The 13,042-nt window shown below is 46.5% G+C and overlaps 1 protein-coding gene across 1 annotated transcript; it reads right to left on the reverse strand.

Annotated features, from left to right (window-relative positions):
* Positions 1-1,960: 1,960 nt before the first annotated feature.
* Positions 1,961-10,934, reverse strand: TBR1 (T-box brain transcription factor 1). The gene is made up of 6 exons (XM_054044080.1): positions 10,161-10,934; positions 9,574-9,728; positions 9,136-9,257; positions 8,495-8,653; positions 7,351-7,412; positions 1,961-4,338 (listed from the first exon to the last, which is right to left on the reverse strand). Exons 1-6 carry the CDS (start codon positions 10,850-10,852, stop codon positions 3,495-3,497), a joined length of 2,034 nt encoding a protein of 677 aa, XP_053900055.1. The 5' UTR covers positions 10,853-10,934; the 3' UTR covers positions 1,961-3,494.
* Between the last annotated feature and the right edge of the window lie 2,108 nt (positions 10,935-13,042).

The raw sequence follows: 13,042 nt of genomic DNA on the forward strand, positions 1-13,042 counted from the left end.
GGAAAATGAGGTCCCTTTAAAACCACACATCAGTGCGTACTGCGTCTGGACCTCAGAGCAGGTTGACCTTGAGAATTTAGAGCCCTTTGCTGGCAATAATCCAAGTCCAAGTTTGTCTACCTGCTCTAACGTTGCCTAGATTGCCCCCCGGGGCAGGAGCGGATACAGAGCTGTGCGCAGCTCCTTCGGGGAGCTGGTGCTGGGACCTGGCGTAGATACGCAGCCGCTGCCTGTCCCTCCCGCTCGCCCACACTCATTGGCAATGCGGCCCCACACGTCTGACCCGCAGCTTTGTAAAACGCTCCCCGTGAAGGGCGGTGGAAGTTCGCGGGCTAACGAACGGCAAATAGGTGCGGAGTTTCCTCGCGCTCATCCCGTCCATGCCGCAGAGAAAGCGGCCTCCCTGCACGGCAACCGTCCCGCCTAACATCGCCCCTCCACAGGGCTTACAAGCCACGCCTGGAGTCTAACCAGCAACACCTGGCCGTGGGGTCTGCAGCGCGTGTTTTCTCTCCGCTTTACTCGGGGCTCGTTCCCCTCTGCCACTGAGCAGAGAGGACAGCAGACCCAGTGCCTGCACAGCCATCCCAGTTCCCCGAGAAGTTGTGTGGCAACCAGGTCGTGTTTCTGTGCAGTCAAACAGAGGCCTTCGGGTGGAAAGGGTCTGGAGCTGGAGTTTATGCCACCGAGAACCCCGTAGTACACGTGGAGCTCACCGAAAGATGGCATTTGGAGCACAGAGTACACACAGCCTACACTAACCTGCTATTTGGAACCATTAGTGTTGTTTAAAGTCCCCTTTTCTTAATATAAAAACAGAAAAAAATACTGTCATTTGTGGTAGACAAAATAAGGCTCAGCACAGAGCCGCCTAGTGGTGACTAGTGGTACAGTCAACAGCCGCCGGGTGATGCTGTGGCTGGGTCTCTATATATTATTTTCGATTTCTCTCTGCATTTCCTCAAACTTTTCTTTTAACCCTTCCTCAACATTTAAGCCACTGGGACAGAGACGAGGCGCTATTAAAAGTGGCTAAAGAAATCACTTTTTCGGCCGACGTGCATTGGCTTTGCACACCAGCATCACTGAGCAATGAGATGCAGCTACCTGCAGCAAGCAGGAAAGGATTTTCGGCACTGTCCCTGGGCTAGAAAGATGCTCGTTCTCGCTGTGATGAAAGGGGGGACATGTTTACGTTTGCTCTTCAGGGTGCCGCCCCTCCGATCTCCACCGAGGGAACCACCCCGAAGTGGAGCTCACAGAGCCCACACACCGCACAAAAACACCAGAGGATACAAAGCTACTTAGTCCCCAACTCCCATCGCTACCAGAAAATGGGCAGAGAGAGTGGATGGAAGCCTAACCCAGCACACAATGCAGGCTCAAAATGCGTCTGGCGTCCTGCTCCAAAGCTCCAGCCAATGCTAACGAACTCAGCCTTTAAAGCGAGTGGCACCTCCTGGGCTCGCATTTCCAATAACCTCACCTCAGGGGACACTGTGTCAAACCATTGCTATAGCCACAGCTTCCGTCCCGTAAGCGCTCAGCCCCTACTCCGCACACAAACGTAAGACAAGGCTGCGTTTCGCAAAATGCTTTTTACGTGTAGAGAATTGTTTAGGTATAAACCTCTCAACTCCGAGGAGACTTCAACCCTCTCTCCCTTTTCCTAGTGCAGACCTCAAGTCAATACATTGGTCAGGCGATAGGAAAGGAGAAAGCATTCCACTCCCACTTCCCCTGTGCCCCTCCGGGAAAGCAGAAATGCAAACCTGGAACTACACACCACTATAGGACAGGGAAACAATGGAATCACCGCATGTTTTTAATCTATCACTCGAAACCCATGAAAAGGTTATAAAGTGAGCTGCTATTAGTATCCAGGGGATTTCTTCCCCCAGTCCATTTAGATCATTTCAATTGCATCTTTGTAAAACGCAAACTGCTTTCAAACACCACGTTAACGTTTTGCCAGGTTTATTTTACTTGTTATACACAGACAATACAAACGGGCAAAAAACAAAACATCTCAATGGAGCTTGCACTTGTATAAATCATTCAGTTCCACACACATAACAGAACAAATATAAAAATCACAACATTTGATTTACAGAGGAGCCAAAAATATACACACGTTTATGACCCTGAATTTCTATTAGGAAAAATTTCCCCGTCGGCTGGAATCTTGGCTGACTATTTTGCCTGATGCATATTTTACTCGATTTTTTTTCCTTATAAAAATGATTTAATTGTATAGATTTACTACTCAGAATTCAAAGACTTACTATTCTACTTCCACGGGGGAGAGCTTGGGGGTTATTAATGCTCCTTCTCAAACGTAACGAGGCGTAGAGGATGATAGATCACTCTTACTCGCAATACTTACAGTACCCCCAGAAAGTTAGATTCAGTTATCTACTTTATGAAAAAGTCAATTCCAAAACTAAATGCAGTAAAATATACAACTCACAACTCATCTTCACTGGACTACACTATGATTACCAACAATTCAGTCGTCTATATCGTTTGTAGGTTATTCATTACAACGATTTACAGAAATATAAATGAAGGGGGAGAAACTGCAAAGAAATTTGAAAACTGTTTGCCAGCATATTTGGCACCTGCACAGGCCAGTAATGGATTTGGCACTTAGAGGGGTGGGAGGAACAAATAGGGCAAAAATAACGTTGCTATCGAGCTACTCCTCTTTAAGAAAAAAAATTACAGATGCAGTTACTTCTTTGTTTGAAGGCGTCCTGCTACTTAATCGACTTTCCAACTAGATAGATTTCTATTCTTTTGAGGGGCAAACACAGATACTCCTTAGCTGTGTCAGCCCGGGGCACAGAGTAATTTATTCTATGCGAGGGATTGTAAGGAAGTGTGAAACCCATTATTCAGTGCTATTTCTATGGGACATTTTGTGTTTCCAGAGGCATTTAGAACAGAGAGTGAACTTTGGGGGTTGGGAAAGGAGAAATCGAGAAAGTTAAACATGATCTAGTTTTGGGACTTCACAATGGGAACAAAAAGTATAGTCATTCGTTACAATAAATTAAACACTATGTACAGGCGTTTCACAGGCTTTGTTCCACTAAAATTACTAACATCCCCAACTATCCATCCATGGAAAAGGAAAGAAGCGCTGTATGGTTTTGAGAGTCAATCATCCTGCTCATCAATGGGGTTAGGAGAATTAGAAGGAGATTCAACGGCAGAATTGCTGCTTTCGTATATCAGCGCCAGCACCGGGTGCCAAAGAATGTCAAGATCTCCTAAAGGGGTTATAGGGTTTCTTTACACTTCAGAAAGGGAAACAGGGAGCGAGGATTACAGCTAAAACTCTCTCACGGGGGAAATAAAAAGATACAGCTAAAGTTAGGATCAGTGCGCTAACTGCTGAAACGTTGTTGTGCAAAAGGACTGTTGTGTTCACTGGAGATCGTGGCGGTGTGAGACCGACTACAGAGCGAAGCACGGGGACGGGGCAGAGTCTAGCTGTGGGAGTAGAAGCCATAGTAGCCGATGTCCTTGGCGCAGTTCTTTTCACAGTCCCTTTGGGTCAGCACTTCGCTCTTGAGGGGAGAGGAGCTCTCCGACACCGGGGTGTCAGAGGGCGAGATCCGTCTCCTCTTGGCCTGCTCGTAAATCCCAGAATCGGTGGAATCGATGGATTTAATGGACGAGGGGGTCTCGATCCAGCTGGAGTCAGACAAGTCTTTGGGCTTGGAGTCCTCAGCGCCCGGCAAGGGGGATCTCTCGGTGACCAGGCTATCCGCTTCCTCCCCTAGGTAAGGGTTGCTGGTGGCCATCCGGGCAGCGGCTGCACTGTTGGGCCAGCAGGAGAGCATGGAGCTGGATTTGCTGCAATACTGCGGGGGGCTGCGCGCCCCCCATCCCGAAGGGTCAGTGTAGTAGCCCAGCGGCCGCCCAGTGCAACCAGCGGCCTGCAGGGGCAGCGCCTTGACCCCGGCCGCTGCATAGGACAGCAGGGTGGCGGCATTGCCAGCAAAGTCAGTGGCCGTGTCGTAAGCGGAGGCCGCGAAATCTAAGCGGTTGTTGGCCGGCGTGACAAACCAGCGCTGCGGAGACGGGGCCCCAGGATCCTCGGCTTGCTGTGGAGAGAGCAGCCCGTTGGTGTGGGGCACGCTGCGGTCGCTGCCTGGTCCCGGGCCAGCGCCAGCGCCCGGGTGGAAGCGGGACTTGGCGTAGTTACTCACGAACTGGTCCTGCAGGAAGGAGCCCGCCATGGCGTAGCGGGCCCCGGGCACGATCTGCGAGCGGGGAGAGTCATTGGGGGAAGGCGTGAGCCGGTCCATGTCGCAGCCCGTGTAGATCCTGCCAAAGAGAAGGGCAGAGTTCTGGGTGTCCTGAACCAGAGCCGGGCGCAGGCAGGCACCCTGCATGGATCTCTGGGTCCGCTGGAGCCAACGGGAGTTTTGTCATTGACTTCAGTGGGGCCAGGATTTCACCCAATGCACTCGCTGGCAAGAGAGCCCAGTTTCAGCAGTGACCGGAGTGGAGAAAGCGCCGTTCGGACTTCACAGAAATACCCCCGAAAATGCATTACGCAGAAACACAATAGTGTAGCACAGGTGCAGAAGCGGGACCATTCAATGATTTAAAGAAACTAGTTGACCAGATTGACATGACAACCTGAAACATACCAGGCAGATATCCCTACAGTTCTGGTTCATCTTTATATTGAATACTGGGGAGGCTATTTGAGGCCAGAAAAGTTTAAAAGATCAGATTATTTTTACACACACCATCCGCAAAGTGGATCTAACATTTTACTTTAAAAAAAATAGGCAAATACAAACTGAAAACGAGTTTGCTGTGTATATATCTAGTAAGGGCGTAATTTAAAGGATGAAGTTTCTTGTTTTTATTTATTTAAAATCCACAAGTCAGCTAACATCCTACCATCTTTCATGGTACCTTGGGAAAGCCTGCATTGTGGAAAATTGACCAATCCCACAATATGCGCAACAGGTAACCTGGTCCATTTGTAGCAAACAGCGTGAATGGCAGACTGAAAAATTATCTCTGCGGTTTGACACTTACTATTCAGAGTCACAAACCAACTATCCAGATTTTATTGAATTTAAATCCAGCTAATCTTCAAACACCTACTGAAGGAATTTTAAAAGCAGATTCGTCCAATTGTTTCCAATATAGCCTATATATAATCCTTCAATCTTGGACTGAAATTTGTGTTTATAAAACCATTAATGGATGAATAGTTAGTGTGTGCGTTTCATTCAAGCTAAAACTGTGCTTTAATTAACCCTCCACGCCTCCTGAAATTACTTATCCAGAACACAGTTGGCCCTTAAACAAATGCGATGTGCTAGACAGCATTTAAGCTCTTTTTAAAGCGACATACATGTGAAGTTTATAATTTAAAAGAAGAGAAAGCAGAGGCATTTTGTGGTTGGAGAAGTCCAGAAGGTTGTTCATCGATTGTCTACCCTATATACAGAAAAGTATTATTTAAGTTACAAAGACCACGTAGTCTCTGCACAGCACCAGTGACCTATTCTGTATGCTCAAATACTCAGGTTACTTCTCCTTTGCGGCTCTTACCAAAATCGCCAGAACCCCTGTTTTTTCCTCTGATCACTTGTTGCACATTCCATTCCATTCTTGGGAAGGGGAATGAACCAGCTACGATTATATTTTCCAAATAAGAATAAATGTGTGTAAGATTTAACAGTCAGCTACTTTAAATTTAATCAGAGTGGTCACTCTAGGAGCTTGATCCCAGTTTTAGGCCCTGGTTTAGAAAAGCAGTTAAGCGCGTGCCTAGCTTTAATTGTGTGCTTAAATCCCATTATCAATGGGATTTTACTGATTTGCTAAATATGAATCGATTTACGCAACTGCTTAAAATTAAGTACATACTTAAGTGCTTTATTCAATGTGGGCCTTACTTCGTGGCAAATCTCCTACTGACTTCAATGGGATCCGGAGAAGCTTTATCTGGGGGGCTGTTTCCATTTCCTTAAAACACATATACGCTTCTCTTACTCACAAGGAAAAAAGAAAAATATTCCCCTTAAACACAGAGCCCAATCCTGGCAGGTGGTCAGCCCACTCTGTTCCCATTGAATAGGCGCTCAGGCAAAATTAGGAGAGCAAAAACCCGTGCGCTTTCCCATGATGTTTGAGTTCCCCACTACCCACCAGGTCTCCGAGTAGCATTGGGTTAGGAGCTCTTCTCACTCATTCTCTAGATGATTATCCCTTCTAGACTCCAGGGCTAGAGCAGTTTGTTGATTTTATTGCTTTATAGTCACAGCAATCGGAGGTGGGTGTGGAATGTCATTATTCTCATTTTTGTTTTTGCTCTCTCTCCACTGTGTACCAGCGTTGGGGGGTAAAGGGAAGCAGAAGTACTCAGAAATAGCACCTTAGCTTGGGTACTCTTAGCTATTCTACCTATTCCAAACCTTCCTTACAGGGGCCATTGAGCAGTGTACATTGTGTCGTTAAGATTTTGGGCTGTTCCATTGAATGCGGGAAAAGGAGCATGGGGCAAACTTCTAAAGTCAAGTTTGAAATCCGTATCACAAACATACCATCGGTCAAAGATTAGACCAGTATGTATGGCCAATGATCTTGGATAAAAGCATAATGAACTCTATGTATATTTGCCTTCCACGAAGACATTTTCCATTATATATATCTATATATATAGGAATGGCAAAAACGCCAAAATGAAAACCAGAGTGAGAAACAGAAGAAATTTCCTTTAAAACTCTCTGTATAGTGTCCAGGATGATTTAAACAGTCATTTATATTCAGTAGTTTAACTCCCATTCAAGAGGTCCTTATTTCATAGCCTACATACACAGCTTGAATAAACGGGAACTTGAAAATGGGTACAAAGTCATATGCCAGAAAGAACATCACAACTGCCAAAGTCACACGCAGCCTCAGATGCAGGCAGAGGGGGTGAGAAGAGCATCTGTCCCCAAACTGCACAAGGTTGTATTGAATGGGCTAGCCAGCCTCTTCCAGCTAGCTCTTCGGCACAAATTTGCCTCTTGCTAACACAGGCGTACAAATTAATGCGAAAACCAAGAGTTTTCCATGAAAAATAAGGGAGACAACTGAATTTCATTTCTATTCAGTCACCCGAAATCCAGTCCCGAGTTTAGGAGCCTGCATTTGCTTTCTCTTCTCTGGGAGAACTTTTTTTTTTAAGCTTAATACTGAATATTTCAATGTTTAAATAATTAGAGAGATTTTTAATCCAACCCCTAATACTAAACCAAATAGAGTATCTACCGGCCTATGTGGGCGCATCCGATAAGAGGGATAATAAAAATACAATTTACTTACGTGTCATAATTGTCTCGAAAGCCTTTTGCAAAAGGGTTGTGATCTATTTTCAATTGTGTGATCTGGGAAGGAAAATAGAGGATCAATTAGTATTTTCTCGTACCTATATATAATGAAAGCATGACAGTGGGCAACGTACAGGAGGCACATTTTTAAAGCAGGGCTGTTCCATCTTTTTTTCATTAGTTGCTCAAATGGCCGCTCTTCAAAATATAAAAACTAAGCTTAGCGTATTTATAAAGGTTTTAATTAGAGGAAAATTGATGGGTCTTACAATTACTGATAAAAATGTGAAATAATTTTGACCGTCTATTCTGAAAAGTAATTATTCACAATTAAAGTTAAAATTTAGGATAAGAAATGACTATTTCAAGTGTTTTTATATAACATTTTAAGAGGTTATTGTATCTGTGCTTGGTTTATCAATCGAAAACAGAATATACCGATTTTTAATGCATGCCATTTAAAGTGAGAGCAAAAAATATCTGTCTATACATTAACAGGATTTTATTCTGATTAAAATGTACCATCACCCCCAACACAGTCAGCAGCATCTGTGGCTCTTTGCAGTCTTGCTTAAAAATCACCTCAGATTAAATGTGTGCTTTTCAATGGGAACATAACAGCTATTGACAAGTATTATACTCTAGTTTTAATATAATAAATGCACCCGGGTTTCTGCTTGGCCTTCTTAGAAGACGTTCACTGTGGAAACTGATGGTTATTGAGCCCCTATGAAATATTCACTCTGTCACGCCCGAGTTGTGTGTGCTCGTGAGACTAACTAGGGCAAATGCAAAGATACAGAAATCTGATCCACACATTTGCCCGTGTTGCGGATTTGGGTCTCACAATTCTTGACGATTTTAGCAAAAGGTACAGAATTGCAACTCCAAATATATTATACATCTAGGTCCAGCCCGCTCGGATCCTGCAGGGGGAATAAAAAGGTGCCGGCTGGATTCAATCACCCCTTTGCCGCAGACACACACGCGCGCCAGCACTCTGCACGGCGTGTATCTGCTTCTCTCTTCCCGGGCACCTACACGGAGCCCCCACGAGCCGGCCTCGGAAGCTCTAAAGCGCTGCTGGCCGGTTGAGGGTGAGGATGGCCGCGAGGGAAATACAGCGCCAAGCTCTTTACATCGGTGTTCTGATAGGCGGTGACGGCTATGAACTGAGTCTCCGGGAAGGTGAAAGTCTGCACTCTGCCCGGCTGGTTAGTATCCTCCGTCCCGTCTTCGTTCACCTCCACCACATGCAAACGGGGCTGGTACTTGTGCAAGGACTGCAAGACCACCATCTGTCAGGCAGAGAAAGGGGAAGGGGACAAAGGGGCAGAAACGCTAAATTGGAGCGAGGAGAGGGAGAAAAGAGACGGATATTTACTGGTATTTTTTCTTATTAAAGCGCTTGAATAAAAAGCCGAGGCCGAGCTGTCAGAGAGGATTAATATTAATAATCAGAGAAGGCGAAATGCACCCCTAAGACACCACCTAGTCATCGCTCCCTTTTAGCAGGACAGCTACAGATTCACTCCACTTCAGAATGCGCCGCACACACACACACATAACCCAACTCTGATCTGGGTCTGGGTTTTGTTGCTGGGTTGTGCAGCATTTTTTTTTCTTCCTCGGAAGTCCTGTACAATTCTAACTTGTTAGGATTAGAAACTCGCACGTTTTACCCTAGCAGTATGGTTTACCTAAGAAAACAGGGATCTGATCTGAATTTTCAGGATTTTATTGGAAGCAACAAATAAGAGCGTGTGTGCGTTTCACTGACCTGCCCGTTGTTGTTTGATGCTCCTTTATTGTTTGTAAGTTTTAATTTCCCAAAAGAGATTTCCTGACGCATCCAGTGGGCTCCTGTGTTGGGGGAATCGGGGTGCATGTACACTCGGTTTCCTAAAGAAACAAATAAACACACCACGATTCTTACACACACACCCCTCCTGCAACTGTAGCAGCACACACAGGGCTCCAGTGAATCGCATTAAACTTAACAGCGCTTTACCGGCAATGCTTCCTTCGTTTTAACTGGGGAGGATTAAAATAGCATTTTCTGAACACCCTTCACTCCCCCCTCCCTCTTTTTATTTTTTTTAAAAGCATCATTGGCCCATTCTCGTTTAAGAAGTCGCCTGAGCCAGTCCACAAAGGCTTTAATTAACCATTCTCACCTAAATATGTGTCGGGAAAAGTGTTAATTGGAAGAACTTGCCTTGTACATTGGTGTCCGCCTTGCCGCAGGGAACCCATTTGCCTCCTTGAAATCTCCAGTGGTTGGGATCGGCCAGAATTACATCCACAAAAATATTGTAATGAGCCGTGGGATCGAGACCAGAAATATTAAAACTTAGGAAAGGGAACATGCGCCTGTTAATAGAAAAAACACACACACACACACAAAACCAACCAGTTTCGTGATAAGCCGAGAACCACAAATAACAAGGGGAAGAACTTACAGGGCTGAATGAAAAGGGGATGAGGACAAAGGGAGGAGGGAGCCGCATTGGGTGCCCTCTCCGGAGGGACTGCTGGCCAGGTAGGGACCTGCACCCTATCTCTAGACACCTGGTACAAGCACATCACGAGCCCCCCTAGCAGCTGCCACCCAGGCGCCCCGTGACCTACCCCGTCCAGCTCCCCATTTTCACGTTGGACTTTGTGGGTTGCATTGTCAGTCACCCCGAATATTAAGCGCAGATCGCCCTCCTCAAAAGCCTCCGTAAGGAAGAGTTTGGAGTCCCAATCCCACCACCTAACGCTCAATCGCTCCATGCAGCAGCAGCAGCAAGTGCCGCTTACCTCCCTTGTTTGGTGATGATCATCTCTGTCTGGTGCCGGTGAAATTTCAGCCAGAGTGGCCTGTTGCACAGGTAGACCTGAGCTTTGCCGGGCACCAGCCCCGGCTGGGTGGAGGAAAACTGGTAGAAAGGAGCCCCTTGGTAGGAATGGCCGTACTGCTGGGGATAAGGGTAGCCTGCCGTTGGGTAACCTTGTGGAGAAGAGTTGGACAGGAGGCTGTTGTAAGCTCCATTGGTGATCACAGGATGGTGAGCCATGTAGCGGCTTGGACTGGCGATGGAAAAGGCTGGGTGAGCGGGTCCATGCTGGCTGGGGTAAGGGAACATGGTACTAGGCGCAGCGGCAGCGGACTGGGGTTGGCTGGACTGAGAGAGCAGATAGCGATCTGCAGCAGATCCATCGAAACTGTGACGAAGCTCCGAGACCCCGTCCAAGACGGGAGAGAGTTTATTTCTCTGGACGTCCCCTGGTGTGTCCTTGGAGTCAGGAAAATTGTCTGTATCTGACTGATTCGTCATCCCCCTGGTAATTTTTTTCAGAGGTGAACTTCTCTCCAGGTTGTCAGTGGTCGAGATAATGGGATGATCATGCAAGGCAAGCTCAGATCCGCCTGCATGTGGGTAACTGCTGCTCACATTGAGAAATTTCTTGGAGAGCATGATAGAGGGAGAAAGACAATGCTCCAGCTGCATAGCTCTAGCACCAATCTAATAACCCTTCAGTCTCGGGTTCTAAAGGGCTCCTCTTAACATAAACTAGACATCCTGGGACCCTCACGAGGCAGAAAGCACTTCTCCCACCAAATGCTTCCCCAACGTTTGATTTACTTTTTTTTTCCCTGGGAGAAGAGATTGGCCAATTGACACTATGCAGCAATAAGGAAAGACTCACTTTTGATCTTGCTGCTTGTGGAGCGGATGAAACGGCTCCTGCCATTGGTTAACCGCTGACAGTAATTTAATTAGATAGACATTAATTAGGATAATCACCTGGCTCCTGGTCGCGACGATCATGGCAAATTGAAGGAGATGATTTTATTGTGGGATAGAAGGGAAGGGGGGGCTGTGTTTGCTATGAGTGCTCATTACAGTGTGACCTTTCGAGTTTTGTGACTACGGATAGGAAAAAAAAAACAAAGACCTGCGATTTCCTAATTTTTTTCACCCTTTTTGTGAAGAAGGAAAGAGATAAGATGCTGGAGACTTTGGGGTTCAGAATGAGCCCAGGTACACTCTGAGTGTAACGATTTCGATGTAAAAAGCATACAAACCACAAGCTGGAGGCCTTAGAAGTTCCAGAATTTGGCTTCTCCGGCTAATATGAAGTGCACAATAACGGGACGCAATCCTTTATGAGATATACTCCCCCATCCTCCAGTGTAACTCCCTCCCCTCAAAGGTAAATGCTGCGTTGGAAAAATAAAACACCCATAAAACTCAGTTCAGGCAGCATATGTACACAGGAACAATGTCTCATCTCTTTTGAGTTTTGAAATAATTATAAGCTATACAGCTGAAGTGCCCTAATGTATTTGCAGTCATGTTTACTGATTCTTCAGTAAATAAATATTTGATCGGTGTGCTGTAATGCGGGAGATTATCAGAAAAGCATGGCACAAGGCATCCATCTCTCCATCTAGCTCCAGCTTCCCTTCCACTTGACGTGTGTTTTCTCTCAGTGACTGAATCACACAGGCAGTGCTAGGAGGGAGATATCTTTTGTAATAGATTTGTCAGAAGCAGTTAGCTCGATTCATAGAAATAAATTAACGTGTTGCTAGAGCTCCTGTCAGAGAAAAGATTTAGGGCGGGGGGAGGGGAGGATCCCAAATAACGATTTCATTAAACTAGGGAAAAGCTAGACACCCACGTTGACAGGCGCGATTTTCACAGTGTAACAGGCCCAAGTCACCCCACCTGTTAGGCGGGGAGTGCTGAAGGTTCCGTGGATAATCCAGGTGGAACAGTGTGTGCGGGGCACCCTCTCTTGTCTTCCCGGGCATAAGGGAGGCGGAGGCTTCCCCCTTTGCCCCGAGCTCGCTGCTCCTACCTCAGGGCGCGCGACCCGCGTGAGGCAGGCGAGCTTAAAGCCACTTCTCTCCTCCGGCGGCAGAGCGGGTCTTTCCGGCCGGCCGGCTCCGTGGGGACTCACAAGCAGAGGCAAGGAGGAAATGAGGGGGGTTGTTGGACAGCATCAGCCCAGCAAACCCGAATGTTTGCAGCTCAGGGGGTGCCTGCCGCAGGCCTAGCAGCAATGCTTGGGCGAGGGGCCTTGGCTGGCCCCCAGTAAAGGTAACAGGCTCTGTTCTGTCTGGACCCAAAGCTCCTTATAGCTGGGCAGGGACAAAACCAGGCACTCTCTAAGACTGAGGTTGATGTATGCTCTCTGTATGTGTGTATATATATCTCAATATTTATTCCACTCTATATGCATCCGAAGAAGTGGGCTGTAGTCCACGAAAGCTTATGCTCTAATAAATTTGTTAGTCTCTAAGGTGCCACAAGTACTCCTGTTCTTTTTTCTAACATTGAAGAACAAGCTTCTTCCCCCAGGGAGAGCAAGCAGGATGACCAGATAGCAAGTGTGAAATATCAGGACACTTTTTTTTTTTTTTTTTTTTTTTTTTTGAGGTAGGGGGTATAGTTGCATATATAAGACAAAGCCTCTAATATCAGGGTAGTCCCAATAATGTTGGGACATCTGGTCACCCTAGGAGAGGGACAAGGAGGGGTAAAGAGACCCCTTCTTCCCCCAGGCACCAGGGCAGCAAGCCTTGGTCTTCTGGGTAAGTACACTGAGCCAGTTACACTGTATGCTCCCTCTCTGCCTTTTGGCTGTTGCTGCTCCTGGGGGTTCAGAGGCCTTAGTTCCACCTGCAGGGG

This window comes from Malaclemys terrapin, chromosome 11, assembly GCF_027887155.1.
Source record: "Malaclemys terrapin pileata isolate rMalTer1 chromosome 11, rMalTer1.hap1, whole genome shotgun sequence".
NCBI lineage: Eukaryota > Metazoa > Chordata > Testudines > Emydidae > Malaclemys > Malaclemys terrapin.

Bases quoted from the DNA above. Each gene is read 5' to 3' on its own strand.
- TBR1 (XM_054044080.1), bottom strand. From the start codon at position 10,852: ATGCAGCTGGAGCATTGTCTTTCTCCCTCTATCATGCTCTCCAAGAAA. The intron at 9,729-10,160 runs GTAAGCGGCACT...TTCTATTAACAG, and splicing joins ATCATCACCAAACAAGGGAG to GCGCATGTTCCCTTTCCTAA. The intron at 8,654-9,135 runs GTCAGTGAAACG...TCTGCCTGACAG, and splicing joins CATCAAACAACAACGGGCAG to ATGGTGGTCTTGCAGTCCTT.